Genomic DNA, 20,562 nt, shown 5'->3' with positions numbered 1-20,562 from the left:
TTTCCAACTTAACCACAGAAAATGGGAGACTTTTCATAACCAGAATTACTAGTAAGGAAGTGTTGTCCTAATTGAAGATGGAAAGCAGTGGCTGACCAAAGCCAGCCTCACTGTGATCCTGGCCAGGTCCATGGCTGACACTCACCTGCAGGGCTCTGGTGAGCCCCCACAGGCTGTGTGCAGTGATGGTGGGGTGCAGGTGCCACCTCTGTCTTCACAGCTGGCTGCTGTAGCCACCTCATCTCATCCCTTCTCTTGTTTCCTGATACTTTTTTTTTAATTTGGTAAAACTCACCTACAGTGAAATGTACTGGTCTTAAGTGTGCCATTTGATGAGTTTTGACAGTATCTACCCGTGTAACCAACACTCCAGTCAAGAATATTTCCAGCCCCACCCTAATACCAATCCGTAGTTTCCCTCAAAAATGACTTATCGTTGGTATGATACTTTTCTTGTATGTGGTATAGGGGTTTGTAGAGATTTGGGGAAAAAATCATAGTCCTTTAAGGATTTATATTCCAATAAGGCAGAGTATGTATTTATAGACATAGTAACCATTAAAATGAAAATCCATATTGAATAGATAATGTTCCATATTTTCTTGAATTTTAATTCAGTTTCATGTTTCTTTCTGATCTGGAAAGGTGTTGAAGGCAACATAAATGCTATAGAACAAGGTTATGGAAGGTGTTAAATTTTTATGTGTTCTGCTCCCCTCTAGCCTTCTAAACTTAGGTCCCAGAACTTTTTACAAGTGCTCAGGTTGTCACAGTGAAGTTTTTAAATTTGCCATGCCCAGGCGTGTGGGTGCTTTATCCTGGTCAGTGAGGTCCATCCCTCTGCCTGTAGTTAGCAGGACACTGAGGAGAACCAGAGGCATTTGCCTACCCCAGGCGGAAATGGGGGCCTTGCTTCTGATTATGCTTCTGATTATGGTCAACCTGCAGCCTCTGGATGCTGGAGAGATGGAACTTTCTGTTTCAGATCTACAGGAAGACATAGAATGTAAAAAATCTCTTGCCTTAGGACACCGGAGATAATTTCACTGCTGAATGGTTTGGAGTATTGCTTCTCATCAGCAGTGACATTGTTCCTCTTCTTCCTAATGTGCAGAATTGATGGGCCCCTCGGGATTCCTTAGTCCAAGGCCAAGGCCAAATCATTTTCATCGTTTGTTCCTCAGTGAAATTGACAAACCTCACCTTCTCTGTTTTGAGATGAGGAACAGAGTAGAGCAGGGGTAGTTCCGGAAAGGTCAGGAAATATGCACTTAGCTGCCATCCTCGCCTGGTGCTCCTTGAAACCTCCCTTCCTACAGCGTGGTTTCCACTCTCCTCCTTCTATGATTTTTGTATGTCTATTGCCCAGCTACAAAGTACTCTTCTTGAATTCCCAAGAAAGTTGTTGGTTACACATTATCCTAACATTTCAGGTGCTAGGTATTTGTGTCATTTTTACTGCTGATTGATTGCACAGTGGTCTCAGCATATGAAGGCAGCCTCTGGTCTGTATTTGATGGAAAACTTGTATAACAGGAAAAGCCTCATGGATTGGTTTTGAGGCTAAATTATTCATATTATTCCCATAGATGTTGTACTGCCAAAAGGGAATACTAAGTGACCGCTGGAGGAGTAGGGTGGTCAATGACGATTCTGATTTGATGAGATCGCCCTTATCTTACCAGAAGTAAGTGTGTAACCATCACCCTTTAACAGGATGATGTTAGTTTTTATGTTATTAGAGAATTCAGAAATGTATAAAAGTGAATTATTTCTAAAACAGTTCTAAGGAGAAAAATAATAATTTGATTTCTGAATGCACTCTGAACAGCTGCACGTCCCTAATAGTTGTCACAAGCCATTTTCCATCCGTGTCGTAGATTATGGCTGTCTCCAGTCTTCTAAATCCCTTCTGTCCTAAAGCCAGGCTGTCAGGGACACAGCCTCGGGAATCTACCTGTTGATATTGTGGATTCACAGAAGGGCAGAGCTGCCAGCTAAGGGGTCCTGCCTTTTACCTCAAGTAGGAAACAACAATAGTTTCGCCTCCACATTAATTTTCGTGTTTTCTACAGCACCTCACAGCTGGGAGTCACGCGTTTAATAAATTGTATTTATACTACATCAAGGGGGAAACAGTATGAAAAAGAGAGAAAGAACTAACAAAATTTAGAAAAAGCTTACTTAGTAAACTTCCATGACTTCGTTTTTGTATAATTCTTAATCAGTTCACAGGTATTGGAATTTAGAAGAGAAAGAGCCGTACACCCCATTGCTGTCATCTGCAGGCTACATTCAGTTACACTGTATTCCTGGAATGAGAAAAAAATCGTTTTGAAGGAAAGAAGGATGTGCTTAGCAAGTAGCTGTTTAGTTTGCAAGATAGCTTGTGTTATTGTTACTACGACAAGTCATCGTCGTGGGGAATTAGGAATAAATACATGGTCCTTTTACCCTGGGCAAGGAAAAGCATTTAATGTACAGAATTCCAAAACGCTAATATTTTGTAAACCATAATTAATTCTGCCTTAGTTTCCATTTCCATTGTGTTCAGTGTTGATATTTCTTAATTATCTCATATGGGGATATTTACTAAGTATTCAAAATATGTTTAAAGTAAGCATCTACCAAGAATTAAATGGAATGTGATTTCACAAAATCTCAACTTCAGTTTTATTTAAAAGTGATAAAATCGGCTGTCTTTTTTTTTTTTTTTTGCTGGGAGAGATTTGCCCTGAGCTGTCAGCTAACATCTGTCGCCAGTCTTCCCTGTTTTTTCCCCTTCCCCAAAGCCCCAGTACATAGTTGTATATTCTGGTTCTAAGTCCTTATAGTTCTTCTATGTGAGCTGCCGCCACAGCATGGCCACTGACAGACAGGTGGTGTGGTTCCACGATGTGGTTCCTGGGAACCGAATCCCAGCTGCCAAAGTGAAGCCAGCCATCTTTGAAGTGAATGCTGAGGAAACTGAAATGTGCCTAGAAATATTAATAATTATTAGTATTTAATATATTTAAGTGTTTGTATTTCTTTTTAAGCACTAAAATCCTCACTATCGCTGTAGTATTTATTTGTCCATATTACTTTAATATGTGGAAATACTGTAGTAAATAAGAACAGGATTGATCTTAAAGTTCACTTCCTTTTGTAGTACATTGGAAATCTGGCACTTAGCGCAAGGGCTGGCATGCAGCTGGTTGCTTAATATAGTTTTTTAAAATGAATAAACAAAAATAATATAATTTTTAGGATAAATGACATTTCCTAAATAATGAGGATGATATTTGAACATCAGAAGAATAAATACTGGTGCACAAATCATTGTATATTTTATCAAGTTGGAGAAATATTGCCAAGTGGTAGGTAAATGTTCAAATTAAGAGAAGTTAATAAATGAAGGAATATGTGATTTTCACTTCACTATCAACAGGTAACTGAAAGATCTTCACGTAGTCCAAAAACAAAGCTAGTTCACAGGTTCTTTTTATCGTGTTACCATTGGCAAGCCTAAAGAATATTTCGAAAGGGCTTGAGATTTTCTTACGTCTGTTTTGTTACATTTCATTTATTCAATTATTGCATGAAAGTAACCGGTAAAGAAAATTTAGTGTTGCTATTCTTCTGCTAATTGAAGTTAGGTTTTTCATTATCCCAATTCATTAACAAATGGGAAGAGAACCACTTTTTTCTCAGCCTCATGGAATGACTCAAATATTGCTCTCACTCTTTCCCGTTCTATTCCATCTCAAAATACTTAGGGCATATATTTTCCTTTTTACCAAAAAAAATACTATTTTTATGGAATTACGTACTCCCAAATGAACCTCGAGAAGAAGATTTTATTGTTTTGCCTTTGTAAAAGAGGAACCATGGCTATAGGATATTACGCATCTTTAAAGAAGGTGCTAAATGTACATTAGCATCTTTCATAGAAATTTCATTCGGGGGGAATAGAGAAAGAAAAAAATCAATTGAAAAGAAGGCAAAAAGAGAAGTGAACACAGAAAATCTGAGACAAATAGATAAGAGGCAGATATTCAAAAATATCAGTAATCACAACAAGGCACTAATTCCTTCAATTAAACACCAATGATGGTCAAACTGGACTTGTTTACACACACGTTCTTTTTATGAGGTATATTTCAGACATGGGATACATAAAGGTTAGAAGTAACGGATGGAAATTGAGTTCCATGGAATATATAACCAAAAGGAAGCTACACCAGCTGTATTAATATCAGACAAAATAGACTTTAAGGCAAACGGCATTCCTAGAGAGAGAAAGATAAAGAGGGCCACTGCCTAATGATTAAAGGTTCAGTTCACCAGGAAGAGAAAACAATTCTTAGTTTGTATGCACACAACAACATACCATAATCTTAAAATATATGAAGAAAAAAATGAACAAAATACAAATGAACCATTACAAGGAAAAATAAAGCCATCTAACAGTGGGAGGTTTTAACAGACCTCTCTCGGTAATCACAGTTCAAATAGACCCCCCCACCCACACCCAAATCAGTATATGGAACTTCTCAAGAACACAAGCTGGACATACTGGACATATTTACGACACAGTGCCTGACAGCTGCAGAAACACATGCTTTTCAAGTACACATAGAAGATTTACGGTGACCTCTTGGACAAAAAGCAAGTCTCAAAAATGTCAAAGGATTGGTATCACTATCGATAACCTCCTCTGATAAAGGTGAAAATAAATTAGATATTAAAAAGATAGCAAACAAAAACTCCCATCTCTTTGGAACTGGGAGACATCTAAACAATTCATGACACAAGGGAGAAGTCATAATGGAAATTACAAAGTATTTAGAATCAAATGATAATGAAAATAATGAATATCAAAACTTGTGGGAAGCAGCTAAAATAATACTTAGAAATGTGTGGTCTTTAAGTGCATACATTAAGAAGAAAAGCTGATGGGACTGGCCCCATGGCCTAGTGGTTAAGTTCAGTGCGTTCCACTTCAGCAGCACGAGTTTGCTTTTTCAGATCCTGGGCATAGACCTACACCACTTGTCAGCCATGCTGTGGTGGCGACCAGCATATAAGATAGAGGAAGATTGGCACAGATGTTAGCTCAGGGCTAATCTTCCTCAGCAAAAATACAAATCAAATTAAAAAGAAGAAAAGCTGAAAGATTAATAGACTAAGCATCCATCTAAGGAGATAGAGAACAAACTCAAAGAAAGAATAAAGGTAAGAGCAGAAATTAATGAGATGGGGAATAAATATCCATAGAGCCAATATTGTCTCAAAGTGACTCCCAGGGGAGACAGAGGTATCTCTCTCCAGTTAACGGACCTTTAATTTCTCTCAACTGTGTATTACGTTTTCAGTGCTCAGGGGAAAGGACATTTGCAACAGGTGGTGCTGGAACAAAGGGATAGTCATATGGGGAGGAAAATGAACTCTGGCCCTTGTCTCACTGTACACAAAAATTAACTTGAAGTGGATCATAGACCTAAAAGTAGGAACTAAGCTATAGAACATCTAGAAGAAAACATAGGAGAAAATTTTAGTGACCTTGGGTATAACAGAGATTCTTAAATAAGACACAAAAAGTACAAAGTATTTTTTAAATGTGAACAAATTGGACTTCGTCAAAATAAAGAATTTTTTGCTTTTCAAAAGACACTTTCAAAATGAAAAAGGGAAGCAAGAGGCAGTATTTGCAAAGCATACGTGTGACAAAGGACTTATATCTAGAATACACAGAGGAACTCTTACAACTTAATGAGAAGACAGCCCAGGTTACAAAATGAGAAGAGATTTGAGGAGACACTTCACCCAGGAAGTTATAGAGATGGCATATAAGCCTGTGAAAAGATGCCCAATATCAGTAGTTATTAGGGAAATGTGAATTACAACTACAGTGAGATAATCTGCACACCTGAAAGTTAAGAGACTGGCCATGCCAAGTGTTGATGAGAATGTGGAGCAGCTGGAACGCTCATACGCTGTTGGTGGAAATGTTAAATGGTATGATGACTTTGGAAAACAGTTGAGTAGTTTCTGAAAATCGGTCATATACCTGTCGTACAATTCAGCCATTTCACTCTTAGGTATTTAGCCAAAAGAAATAAAATCATATATCTACACAAAACTTGTACATGAATGTTCATAGCACCTTTATTTGAATAGTTAAAAACTAGAAACAACCCAAATGTCTATCAGCAGGCAAGTGGATAAACATCCATACGGTGAAATCTACTTGACAATAAAAAAGATCAAAAAAGGGAACACAACAACAAGGATGAATCTCAAAATACTTATGCTCAGTGAAAGAAGCTAGACCCACCCTCCGAAAAAGTACATTTATATAAAATTCTAGAAAATGCTATCTAATCTAAAGTGATAGCAAAAAAGATAGTGAGATAGTGGTTACGGGTGGGGCCACCTCATATATAAACATCTGTTTTATGTTGACTAAAGACTTAAACATGAAACCATAAAACTTCAAGAAGGCAAACTAGGAGAACATCATTATGATCTCAGAGTGTAGAGGGTTTCTTAAGACACAACACCAAAGGAAAAAATGGATATATTTAGTAACATTCAAATTTAAAACTTACATTTCTCTAAGAATAGAACTGCCATATGATCCAGCTACTCCACTGCTTAGTATTTATCCAAAAAACATGAAAACATAAATGCGTAAAGGTACGTGCACCCCTATGTTCACTGCAGCATTATCCACAATAGCCGAGACTTGGAAGCAAGCTAGGGACGAATGGATAAAGAAGATGTGGCATATATACACAATGGAATACTACTCAGCCATAATAAAGGATGAAATCTTGCCATTTGTGACAACATGGATGGACCTTGAGGGTATTATGCTGAGTGAAATAAGTCAGAGGGAGAAAGTCAAATACCATATGATCTCTCTCATAAACAGAAGATAAAAACAGCAAACACATAGAAACAGAGATTGGATTGGTGGTTACCAGAGGGGAAGGGGGCAGGGAGGAGGGCAAAAGGGGTAACTAGGCATGTGTGTGGTGATGGATGGTAATTAGTTTTTGGGTGGTGAACATGATGTAACCTACACAGGAATCGAAATATAATGATATACACCTGAAATTTGTGTAATGTTATAAACCACTGTTACCTCAATAAAATAAAATAAAAAGACTGACATTTCTCAGTTAAAAAAAAAAAAACCTAAAACCACTACAGAGAGAAGAATTGTGAAAAAACATTTATGGCATATGTTATTGACAAAGAATTAGTGTCTCTGTGGAACTCCCATGACTCAATAAAAAAAGACAACCCAATAGAAAAAGGAGCAAAAAATGATATGAACGGGATATCACGTTTTGAGGCACTCCAAATGTCCAATAAATATGAAAAGAGGCTCAACCTCGTGATTATTCAGAGAAACGGGAATTATAGCCAAAATTAGAGCCCATTTCATATTCCCTACCTCACACTGATGAAAATGTAAAAGTCGATATCAAGTGCTGGCAAAGGTAGGAAGCAACCGGAACATGCTTCCGCTCTTAGTAAATTGGTACAAACACTTTGGAAAACTATTTGGCTTATCTTCTAAAGTTAAAAATGTGCCAACACTGAGGCCAGGAGAGCCACTTGTGGTGTGTACACCAGAGGAACTCATGCACATGGGTACCAAGAATGTTCATAGCAGCACAGTAGTAGCAAAAACCTGGAGGCTCCAAATCCCAACAGCTTTAGGGAAATCCTGCTGCGACTCTACAATAGAATACTATGCAGTAGTGAAAAAGGATGGCTAAGAGTTACAGCAACAACGGAGAATCTTAGGAAGAAAATGGAGGGAGGGGCTGGCCCCGTGGCCGAGTGGTTAAGTTCCCGCGCTCCGCTGCAGGCGGCCCAGTGTTTCGTTGGTTCGAATCCTGGGCGCGGACATGACACTGCTCATCAGACCACGCTGAGGCAGCGTCCCACATGCCACAACTAGAAGAACCCACAACGAAGAATACACAACTATGTACCGGGGGGCTTTGGGGAGAAAAAGGAAAAAATAAAATCTTTAAAAAAAAAAAAAAAGAGAAAATGGAGGGAAAACAAGTTATAGAAGAAGACATGTAGCGTGATTAAATCTTTAGGGATACAAATAAATGTAAAACTAAAGAAAAGCAAGGGGATGATAAGCACAAAATCTCAAATGGTTTCTTTGAAGGAGGGAGGGAATGGGATGGGGAGAAACAACTCTGGCACACTGGGACTTCAGAACCGTAGAAGTGTCCTTGTTCTGTACTTGGGCATGTTTGTATCGTTTTGTGTATTTTACATTTATTTTATAATTACATTTATTTTATAATTTAAATCTATATAATATTTAATAAAGTTAATTGCTTTTAAAATAAGTGCAAATTTCAAAATTTAGCATATGAATAACAAGTTGCCTGTTCTTGTAGACCTGCAGGAAAAATATGCTTTTTCAGAGTTGGGGGGCGGGAGGGAGGAGGAATCATAATGAGTTTATGTTTAATCCTTTATTATTAGGGAATTACTTATCCCATAACTTATGCTTAAGGGTTTAAATTTCCTTTTGTTAAAGATTTTTCCTTTTTCCCCCCATTTTCTCGGCCCTGCTGCTCCTCAATTTACAGGAGAGATTCGAAGCACTGTTCACCGTCTACGATGACCAAGTTACATTTCAGTTGTTTAAAAGCTTTAGAAGAGTCAGAATAAATTTCAGCAAACCGGAAGCAGCAGCCAGGGCTCGGATAGAACTCCACGAGACAGACTTCAACGGGAGGAAGCTGAAGCTGTATTTTGCACAGGTATTTCTGGTGCAAAGGGCTCTGTTCTCTAAACTTGCCTTTCCCCATCCAAAAATTTTACCAGTTCTCCACTTTCTATATGTCAGAGATCTTTGAAATGAACAATCCTGATCAGCAAATAATGTAAAAACATTTTTTCTTTATTTTACAGCTATATAAATTTATTTATTGAGCATATTTACCCTCCTGACTTCATTTTGCTTGGACTACTAGTTAAAGGAATTCATTTTCCTGGCGGCTTTCCTCAGCTGGGATCCCGTGCGGGTGAAGCCCCACCACTTCACGCTCAGTGGGTTAGCTTTCCTGCCGTGCGTCTGCAGTGGCCCTGGTGCTGTAACATCCTTGGGAGAATTGAGGAAACAGTCTCTGAAGTCATTTCTGTGTTCTGGGTTCATTTAAAACACCTCATAGAAAATGGCTGCTGGCCTGAGGGGTGGCCAGCGGGGTGCCACAGCTCTGTATAGAAAGGCTCTCTCGGACTTTGAAACTGCAGAGGACCCTGTGGGTTCCCAAGGATGGGATGTATTTACTATTCGAATCCCGCACTGGTGTGACTCAGAAACCGATTTCTTCTTGGAAGAATTGGTGAAATAAAGGCATTAGAGCTCTACTCTTGCATTAAGTACACTGTTTTATTTTCAACAGAGTCATTTTTTCTTGGTCTTAGCTTTCAAATTAAAAAAGAAAAAAAGAGGTTTGTTGTCTCACACTCCAAATGAAAACCTGAGTAAGAGACGTCTGGACATTTCTTGTGGGGTCGATCGAGATGGAGACGATAGAACCTAATCTCTTCTAAAATTGGAATCTAGCGCTTAGTACTGTTCGTTGTTCATTCATCGATTCGGTTTTTTATTCAGCTAATATTTACTGAGCACCGAATCCGTGTGGGCTCTGTGCTGCGCACTGAGTGTCCAGTGGTGAACCGAACAGACCCCAACCCAGCCACCGAGAGATGGAAACGGTTAAAGAGGAGTTTCTGATTTTCTTCAAAGAGATGTAACAGTTAACATAAAGAGGAAAAGGAGGAAATAGCCCAGTCCCAAATTTTGAGTGTCTCCTTCCCTTCAGGTGCAGGTGTCCGGTGAAACACGGGACAAATCGTACTTACTGCCGCCCCAGCCGGCCAAGCACTTCCTCATCTCGCCCCCAGCGTCCCCTCCGGTGGGGTGGAAGCAGGGCGAAGACGCGATGCCTGTTATCAATTACGATTTACTCTGCGCCGTTTCCAAACTCGGACCAGGTAACAAACTTTTCTGTCTTTCCTGTTATTTCCCCCAGGAAACTTTTGTATTCAAGACCATATTCAGCAATTTGTGTTCTAGCCACCTAGTGGCAGCATGAGCAGCGTGGAGGATGACGTCACACAGACCAGGCTCAAACTCTAGCATTTGCTGACTTTGTGATCTGGAGGAAGTTACTTAGCTTCAATTTTCTGAGCCTCTGGGTTCTCATTTATAAAATAGGGATTTGTAAGATAATAGCTACCTTTCAGTGTGGTTATAGGGGTTAAATGATAGATATGTGATATTCAATAAATGTACTCCAGTTTTTACTGCTACAAGTTCTCCCACGGAACAGGCGCTGAGTGAGTCCTAGTTGCCTTCTCCTCACCCCGTGTAAGTACCAGACCAACACCCTCGGCCTTGAACAGTATTTCAAGAAATTGGTGGTGATACCACATCAACCCTTCCAAATTTTTCTCATGTATTTATTTTTCATTTCTTTTTTCCTGCTATTTAATTTCCCTCTCTCCTCCCTTTAAAATAATATAAGAAGTCAGTGCCGTTGCTGGTTCAGACTAGTTGTCCACTGAAGGTAACGTTATGTGTCCTATGGGGGATACAAGAGGCGTTTGAGGGGAGTGGCTTGGTGGTGTCATTAGACATCAGAGCTGTATCCTGGATGTCTGGGGTCCTGTACTAAGGCGATCGCCCCTGCTGCCTGGAGGTTACCTGTCTCCCCAGGGAAAACTGAAACCGTTCGGAGGTTAAGCACGTTCATGCCTGTTGTTCATGGAACAGTAATGAGCGTTTCCATTTTAACCCCCAAGACCTCAGTAGTCCTCAGCAGCTAATTTCTCGAAATGGTAAAACTTTCTAAGAACCTTAGAGTATCAGAGCTCTAATGCCAATACAAGGAAAAGTACTCTGACATAGGATTTAAAGACTTAAAAACTGATAATCAGCGATTGAAACATGCGTAGAACAAGAAGTTTCAAGAGACGAAACCCTCCTTTTTGCCGTTTATGTCCACAGGAGAGAAATACGAACTTCACGCAGGAACGGAGTCGACGCCAAGCGTGGTGGTCCACGTCTGTGAGAGTGAGACTGAAGAGGAAGAAGAAACAAAAAACCCCAAACAGAAAATTACCCAGACGCGGCGCCCCGACCCTCCAGCCGCGGCGCTGAGCGCGCCCCAGACCCTCGCGCGTGCGCTGTGAGGCCGCGGCGGCGCGGCGGGCAGGTGCCTGCGTCTGCGGGGGTGCAGGCGGGGCTGGAGGCCGGGGGTGGAGGCCGGGCCTCCCTGCCGGGCGCCGCTGCGGACAGTGTGGCGAGGCCGGGGCTAAGGAAGGGCGGTGTGTTGTCCCCAAGCCTGCACTGTGGACGTGCTTGTGTAGAGGAGCAGCTGATCTTGCCTGTTCACGGTTGTAACTGAGATTCTGAACAGCACTTTAAAGAATTATCCCCAACATGCAGCAACTCTTGACCATTTTTAAACAGTAACAAATTAGGAAAATGGCTGCCTCCAGCAATGTTAATTTTCCTGATTCCGTCTAGCAGGGGTACCCAGAAACTACAGCTATAGTCATTGAGTGCAGCACCGTTTTTATGAATTTAAAAATAGTCTCACAATTTTAATAATTTAGTGTGGGTATTTTTGTACTGGTATAATAGCTTCTAACTAATCTCTTGATGAAAGGTTGATTGTTATTCAGTATACATGAAATTTTTTGCATGAAAAGAAACCTGAAATATAGAATAATTCGTAGAAAATCAAGTTTCTCAAGTATTTTTTTCTTTACCTTTGGGGAGGAAATGCCAAATTCCCTTTGACTGTCAGAATCAAGTGGCGCAAACCTGTGTGCATGTCCTTCTCTTTCTTCCCTGGAAATTGGAGGAGAATAATGCAGGCTGTTGTCTCTCCTAGAGAAAGAACTGCTACTTTGGAAGTGGGACTTGTCACCGGTAAGCTTGCCTGGTTACGATCTCAGGTGGCTGCTGCAGTCTGCCATTTGTGACCGTGTCCTAGCCTAGAGCGTACCAAACTGTCTTCAGCTGCCAGTTGAGTTTTTCTACGCTATACATAATTGTGTGTATCATTTATAGACTTTGAATTAGAAAGGTGATGATAAGATTTTCTGAAGACCGTTTTAAGATTGTCCATTTAAACGTTTGTCAGCTTGCTTTGAAAGAAAAGTCGCATATAGTCTACCTCTATGAATTAGGGAAAGATGGGGGAGACCGTTTAGTCAATCCAGACTTTCTTTTTGGTGGAATATTTTACTCTGCCTTCCAGGTGGCATTTTTCCTTAAAACAATTGTTTCTCACCTATGTTTCAGAGTGTGTATTTGAACTGCGTAAAGTAGAAGCAAGGGTCTTTTTAACTCTTCATGGTCTGGTCAGACTTTGAAGTCCTTTTCATGGGAGCACCTCAGAGCTGAGCGCACTGTGCTTTTGGTCCGGCCACTCCGCTGATTCTCTGCTTGCTTTGCTGGCAGGTCTCTGGAGATCCTTGCTGTGTCTGGGAAGGGGTTACCCGTGAATCTGGACTAAGAAACCACTGTGGCTGCCCCTACAAAGACAGAAAAATGCAGAAGTTCAGGCCATGAGGCCTGTACATTTTTGATAACATGTTGTGGTTTAGATGTTCTTATTATGGTAGAATTTACTTCGGAGGACTTAAACTATATTGCAAAAAAAAGTTTTCTGTGTTTCCCTTGCCCTCAAATACTCTGATGTGGTAAACTCTTCTATTTATATGTACCCACCACTGCTAAGTCTCCATGTAAATTCAGTTGAAATTTGTCATTCCATAAGCAATTTATTGAATTCAGATCGTCATTTGGCAGTTTAACTGACAGCCACTTAGTAAATTTATTTTGCAGTTTGAAATTCAGCATTTTGCCAGTTTTTAATCTTACCTGTTTGCACTAACTTATCATTGCAGAATGGACCCTGTAAGTCAGGAAATGTATTCATTTTCCAGTGTACGCATTTCGGTGGGAATTTTTGAATTTCCTTTTAGGTAATATTTATTCACTATAATTTTCTAAGTGATCAAAATTCATGATGTTTTATTATTTGGCTTAGCTTTCATTCTCTGCCTTCCAATTGAATAATATTCTATCCCTAACATAAAATTATTTTTTACAGTCAAACAATGCAAATTACCCAAGTTTTTCTTTTTCTCTGTTCTTTTTTTTGAGAGTATTGAAGACAAACTTAAACCAAAATTAAATATATATTAAATTAGATATATACACATATATATGTGTATATGTATATATAACTTTTTTGAATGGAGAACATTAATATTTTCATTCTTTCTAGTGTAATATTTCCAAAAGGTGAACTCTAAAAGAAAAACTACCAAATGCCTATTAACTTTTTAATATTGTGAAATCAACCAAGATCTCAGCAGGTATTATGGTCTGTCCTTTTTGGCTATTTTATATCCAGTTCTTGTACCCATCTTACAAGAGATGAGTGTTGTGTATCTTTTGTTTTTTAGTTCCTTTTAATAAGTTTATATTTTTTTCTTCTTTGGAATTGTGTTAGTAGATTTAACTCTGATAGTATAGTAGCCATTTTTCTTCAGAAATCATAGCCTCTTCTTGGGAATCAAATTATTTAGAAAATTGAGAGGAAAGAAAACAGTGCTTTGTGTTAGGAAAAAACATTTGTGAGGGATAGGAAAACCATAACCTTTAATAAGGATGGTGGACAGATCCTGTGATGCATTGGCTCGTGTGTTCCAGGTTCTTTCACCTGATGGAACCAGAAATAAATCCATTTACAAAGTGTGAGCATCTGCTAGCCTAAGGTGCTAAGAGGCAGACATGGTGAGAGCAGTCCCCTCGCTTGGAGAGCTGAAGAACAGGTGGGAAGCGAAGTCGTCTTTTCACATTCTCCTTCAAAATTTTATATACTAAAGCCTGTCAGTGATTAAGAGCCAAAGAGAAGCTGCTAGGAACTTTAAGTTCAACATAAAGGTTTAAATAGAACATGGTGGGTTATGGCACGTTTGAATGAGAGACACCGGGAGGCAGAGGTCAGGCACAGCACTTTTCATTCTTTTAGGAGAGTTGTTTTTGGTTCCCATTCACATTACTTTCATCTTTTAAAAATGTGATATAAAGTGAAAAGATTTTATTTTCTCAATCTCAATTACAGAGGCAAGGGCGACTTTGGAAATCATATAGTGTTTAATCCTCATGTTACTCAAATTAGAAAACTACGGTGATGCCACTGGTTTCGAAGCCACAGAAAGGCTGCCCCAGGACTAGAATTGGTGCCCCCCACTCCCAGGCTGGTGCTTTGTCTACTTTTTCTTGCACTGGCTCTAAAAGACAGTCAGAAGCAATGAATCCCTATAATAAGAAAAGAAACAAAAAAGAGGGAAAAAATTCATTTACCCTGATGGGGATATAACGAGTAAGGAAAATCTCATCTGATGAAGGCAGTGATTTAGTAATTTTAATTAATGTATTTGAGGTTCCACGTTTTGTGTTTTTATCATTGTACCATAGGGATTGGAATCCACTTAAATAATGTTATCTTGGTAGCCAGCAATTGAGTTGACATTTTATATGGGCTGTCCTAGATTTTAATAGTAGTGAGAGTAAGATGTAAACGGTCATCCTGAGATGGGACTGTAATGAAGCAGCGTGAGATCTAATACGGTTTGGAAATAGTTCACGATGGAGTGACCCTCTCCCTCAGTGCTTGTGAGACAGACTCCTGTTAAAGATCGAAGACTGCCCTGTGCTTCGTAGTTTTATATGGACTCTCACAGACCATGGCTTTATTGCTCAAGGGAAAATGTCAAACGCCGTTGAGTACCGGGAGATGTGCGGGATTCTTCAGTGCGTCAGGTTCGCCGTGCGCTGGGTCCCTCCCTCTTCTCCAGTGCCCTGTACTCCGTGCCTGTTGGACAGGCGAGCTTGGTCCACCCTCCTTTTCCTTCCCATGGGCTCCTTTTCTGCACATTTGTGTTTACATCTTCCTGTATGAAAGGAAACAAATTACTTATATAATAAGTGTGACAACATAACGGAACGAAAGACTTACTGTGACAACATCATAAAACAAAAGACTTAGGGAAATAGTTGTGTCCCAGCTGGGGAGGTGAGTCCATGCCGTAGAAGCTCACCTTTTAAACAGGTACATAAATTTAAAGACTAAGATTTATGAACCTTGCCCAAGAATTTGATAAATACTCATTTGCTTTTTAAACTCCCCTTGGAGTGTGGGTCGGCCGGAACGTCTTCAGTGGAATGCTGTTGTTTTCTTTAATCATGAATCAGGGGAAATGTTAATCATTTGGAGAGTCTTGTTATTGTTACCAAATGTACAAGCAACAAAGCCACTGAGGATTGCAACGGCTGCTAGGGTCACTGACCAAAAAGATTGTAATAAAAAGGGTTGTGTTCAAAATAGACGTTTCCAGCCAAGGTTAAGAGGAACTAACCTTGGGCCGGAGTCAAAGTGTCTCTGCCCACTTAATCAACAGTGTGAAGACCTTTTACCAAGTCCGCCGTGTGGTCTGTCTTGCAAATCTGCATTTCCTTTTGAAACAAAATCGTGTCCTGCAAACCCTTGAACCTCCTGCATTGCTTTGACTGAATGTTCATTCTTGTCGTGATGGAAGATTTCTATCTATGCAGATAATCTGTGTTTTCTGTATTGTTTTCTATTTAGTCCCCAATCTCCCTGACTTGAACTGGGGACTGAGGAGAGAGAAGGTGGCTCATCTGTCGTCGTGCCATACTCTTCCCACTGCTGCTCAGCCCAAAGCGGGGGCCCAGTGCGTGTAGAGTTACATCTCTGTTGTCCTGCGCGTATCCTCCGAGTAAGAAAAGTTTCTCCATCATTTCTCTTCTATCTTAATTGAACTTATTATGTTATCTGAACATGTTTGTGATCTTGCGTTATATTTGGGGCATGTTACCTTTCTGGTACTATAAACTGTAGTGAATATTCATTGTACTTCCAGAAACTGGTCAGTAATTAACATGTATGCATTCCATATTTTAGTGTGCTTGAAGTGGCAATCCATAGTTTGTAGTAGTTTGTTATTTGTCAACTTTGGCTATTCTCTGTTTTGAGGACATTTAAACATTCCTTGTCCTATCAAGGTGACAAAAGCAGAATGTAATTTTTTTGGAATTTTCGTGATTAATTGTAACAAGTTTTGTTTTTAAAGCTAATAAAAATAAAGTAAGGTTTTTTTTTAATCAGTCTCTTGAGTTTTTTGTGTGTAGTATTTTCAGTGAGTATCACATTTGGGTAACAAAACAAAAGACAGAAAAGTGGAATATTATGTTTGTGCCTTTAACTGGCTTCCAGTGGAAATTTAGCGCTGTGTTGTGCCCAACTTAAAGGTGCGGGCTCTCTGCCCCCTCTGGAAATAGCCATCTGGTTCGTGTTCTTCACCAAGAAAAGTTTTTACCCTGATTTGCTCCTCAGTTAAAAGTGATTTATTCCTGGTAAAGGGTTATTTTCTGTCTTGGTTAAAAAAAGAAAAAGTCTCCAAAATTTTGAGGAAATGACTGCAGAGGTTATCTAGTAGAGCCATTTTTTAAGCCCTAGAACTCTGTCTGTTCTTTGTTCAAATGAAAGCTTATGCAAAACTGAATACAAAAAAAAGGAAACAGCTGCTCCTTTTGAAGGGGGTCGGGGAGGAGTGGGGCCCCGAAGTCCCCTCCGACCTCCACCCCTGTGAGAGCTCACAGAACAGTGCAGAACACAGGGATCCATCCACTGCAGCGTCCCCTCCCCGGTCACACCCTTCAAGTCAATGGCCCGAGAGACAGTGCCGATTCACGCGTCTGGACGGTAGCTCACCTGGGAGTAGAATCTAAGTTTCTTGCCGCTGTCCCAGTTTCTTTCTACCACATTCCACTACTCTCTTACACTGAAATCTTTAATTTTTCACGAGAAAATGTATTAGGATTCAAAGGTTCTTAAAATTGTTCATGTGTTTGTTAAACTCTGATTTAGAGTCCCTGGGGACATCTCCATTTTAACAGCTCTTTCCCAGGTTGTGTTCTGTGGGGCCGCCTCCAGGTGGAGCTGAGCTTCCAGCTTCCCGGGGCTTGCACTTCTTCGCAACTTTTATTTGTTAGACATAATGGTCTTAGGAGAAGATTTCCCTTGAGCAAAGAATTCCTTGGCTAAAACGGCAAGTTGGAGAACCACTGCAGATAGCCTAAAGATGAAACGATTTTCTTTAATGCAGAATGGAAAATACAATAATAAAGGTTTAAGGAATTTACCTGATAAAAATAGACTGACTTAAAAGTTAATTCAGCGAGGTATGTATCAGAGTTCTATTATCACCAAGAAACATGTTTAAAGTAGATAACAGGAGTGAGCAGCCACTCACTCTGCCTTCGCTGAACCCATCAAAATACGGTTCTAATCTAGAAGGAGGAGAAAATTTAATTTCTTAAGCACATAGGAAAGAGCTCAAGTCTTGCCAAACTTCGCCTGATCTTCTGAGACATGGAAGGTGTAAAATAAGTAATTTGTGGATTATACGTTTAAATAGGGTGTCTCTAAATATGTTGTTTGGGAAAGCTTTGTGGTCTGAAATATTTGGAAAAGTTAAACGGTTTCTATATGGCAATACTTCTAGGAACTTCTTAATTTGTGCATTCTGAGTCTCCAAGAGGATATAGTGTGTTTATCAAATCTAATAAACTACAATGCTCTTTTGCCCAGAAGTGTTTCATTGCCCTCATGCTCGAGGAACATTCAGAGAAACATTCTACTAAAATCTTGATTTGGGATCTGATGAAAGGATAGGTTTGTGAATTAAAATTCCTTTATTCCTCTAAGAAGAGTCTTACTAGATTGGGGGCATCAGAAGGAGCCTTCTTGGTTTAATGAGCTTCTCGAAAACCACGTTGATTAAACTATTAGAGTCTGTAAGAAAGTTCAGGAACGTTGCCAAATACAAGTATAATTTAGAAAAATCAGTAGCATTTCCTTACGCCATCAATGATCAAAATATAAGCAGTAAGATACCACTCAATTGCAACAAAGTGTCAGTTCAAACTTTCCAACTCTAGTGAGGACGCGGATCGTTGCCTGAGTACGTGCTCTTAAATGGGATAACAGTATTTTTGAGAATGTCAAATTTTCTCCAAATGAATCTATAAAGTCAATGAAATCTCTCAAAATTTCAGTTGCATTTTTTATGATAAACTCACTAAACTTATTCTAAAACTTTGATGGAAGAATGAAACAAATAGTTGAGATGACCTTAAAAAAGAAAAAGGATGGAGGACATGCCCTACCAAATATTAAGATAACCTCCAAGTCAAATGAGATTGGTGCAAGAACAGACAAACTAAAGAAAAAGAATAGAGACCAACCCAGGTCTATATGAGAATTTAATATACAATAAAGTGCCCTCATAAATAAATGGAGAGAGGCTAGCCGGTCTGGTAGATGGGATTGGCGAAACTGGCTTAACGTATGTAAGTAAATAAAAATCAGTCTCCCATCAAACACCCCATGCAAAGATGGACTCCAGATGAATTGAAGGCCAATTTGGTGTCCTTATAAGAAGAGGGACATTGGACTTGGACATACACAAAGAGAACAGCCCTTGAAGAAGGACAAGGGATTGGCATGATGTGTCTGCAAGCCAAGGCATGCCCAGGATTGCCAGCCATGGAGAGAAGCGTGGAACAGATGGTCCCTCAGAGCCCCCTGTAGGAACCAAGCCTGCCAACACCTTGATTTCAGACTTCTCCCCTCCAGAACTGTGAGAGAAGACATTTCTGTTGTTATAAGCCCCTCAGTTTGTGGTACTTTGTTATGGCCGCCCTAAGAAACTACTACAAGCTCCTTTGCCCATTGTTAAATTGGGTTGTCTTTTTATTCACAACTCAACTTATAGCCAGAACGTACTGCACGACTAAATTCTTTCCTTACAATTATATTTTTTAACAAGAGTCTGATTTATATCACTAGCTTCAAAAGCGAATTTTTGTATTTTGGTTTTAAAAGGGCTACATATGTGCATATTTCTCAATGTTTATTTTTTCCCCACTTGGTCTCCTATCCGTGGAATGACTTTAAGCACATGTTCTTATATTTGTCAGGAAAAGTCAATTTATCAGGAAACGTAAGAGAGAAGACAGAGAGGATGCATGTAGCTGAGCTCCTTTGAGTCAATGCCTTACTCTGTTCTTGGCTCACACGTAGTCATTCATTCATTTATGCAACAAGCATCTATGGCATGCCTTCTCAATAGATGACAAAGGCATCGACTCTGCCCTTGAGTGTGTATTCTAGTGGGGGAAACCAGACCTAGAAACAGATGCTTCACTGTCACTCACAGTTAGTTACTGCTATAGATTGAATGTTCGTGTCCCCCCAAAATTCCTATGTTGAAATCCTAACCCCATGGGATGGCATTAGAAGATGAGGCCTTTGTGGGTGATTAGGTCCTGAGGGTGGAGCCCTCATGAATAGGATTAGCGCCCTTATAAAGGAAAGCCCCGCAGAGCTCCCTAGCCCCTTCCACCATGTGCAGTTTAGTGAAAAGATGGCCGTCTACCAACCAGGAAGCTAGTCCTCACCAGACACCAATACGCTGGCACCTTGATCTTGGACTTCTAGCCTCCAGAACTACGAGAAATAAATGTCTGTGGTTTATAAGCCAACCAGTCTATGGTATTGTGTTAAAGCAGCCCAAATGGACTAAGACAGTTACTTTTCCCCTTTCTAGATTCCTTCACTAAAATTAGTGTGTTGAATTCAACACTAAGCTTTAAAGCTAGTGTAGTTGTCTTAATAGTCTTTTTAAAAATTAATAGACTTTTTTAGAGCATTTTTATATTTACAGAAAAATGAGCAGAAAATTTCCATATCTCCCTTCATTCCTTCTGCTCATTTCCCCTATTATTAACTGTTAACACCTTTTAAAACTCTTATTACCTACACGTCCATTGTAAAAAATAGGTATCAACAAAAAGAAGAAGATAAAGATTATCTGTAATTCCCCTATTCAGACATAACTATTAAAAATATTTCAGGGGCTGGGCCGGTGGTGTAGTGGTTAAGTTCACACGCTCTGCTTCAGCAGCCTGGGGTTCACGGGTTCGGATCCCAGGCATTGACCTACACACCACTCATCAAGCCGTGCTGTGGTGGCATCCCACATACAAAACAGAGGAAGATTGGCACAGATGTTAGCTCAGGGACAATCTTCCTCACCAAAAAAGAATAATAATAGTAATAATAAAAATCTCAATGTAAAGTCTTCCAGTCTTTTCTCTCTGTGTAAATATGGCTTGTTTCTCTGGTAAAAATTAAATCATACTTTACATATTTTATAATCTAAAGCTAGTTTTATTGCACTTTTTCTGTTTTTCTCTTTAGTACTGGAAGCCTAATCTCTTAAAAAAAAGTTTTTTTAAAGGTTTGCCTTTCAGTAGTAGAGCCTGATCTGTAAACAAAGTAGAATTATCTTAAGTTACCCTTTTTTTTGTTAGTGCCATCGAGTCGATTCTGACTCCTAGTGACCCTGTGTCCA

The 20,562-nt window shown here is 39.6% G+C and overlaps 1 protein-coding gene across 5 annotated transcripts in view; it reads left to right on the top strand.

Moving 5' to 3' along the window:
* The window catches only part of RCAN3 (RCAN family member 3), a 41,612-nt gene extending 25,366 nt beyond the window's left edge, over positions 1-16,246 (top strand). For all 5 annotated transcript variants that reach the window (XM_008544573.2, XM_070597701.1, XM_008544574.2 and 2 more), the window contains exons 3-5: positions 8,616-8,789; positions 9,858-10,029; positions 11,045-16,246. In XM_008544573.2, coding sequence (XP_008542795.1) covers positions 8,616-8,789; positions 9,858-10,029; positions 11,045-11,229 — 531 coding nt within the window. In that variant the 3' untranslated portion in view covers positions 11,230-16,246. The remainder of the gene's footprint in view (positions 1-8,615; positions 8,790-9,857; positions 10,030-11,044) is intronic.
* The last annotated feature ends 4,316 nt before the right edge of the window (positions 16,247-20,562 follow it).

This window comes from Equus przewalskii, chromosome 2 (genome assembly GCF_037783145.1).
Source record: "Equus przewalskii isolate Varuska chromosome 2, EquPr2, whole genome shotgun sequence".
Classification (NCBI taxonomy): domain Eukaryota; kingdom Metazoa; phylum Chordata; class Mammalia; order Perissodactyla; family Equidae; genus Equus; species Equus przewalskii.
This window is presented reverse-complemented; position numbering and strand designations above follow the sequence as displayed.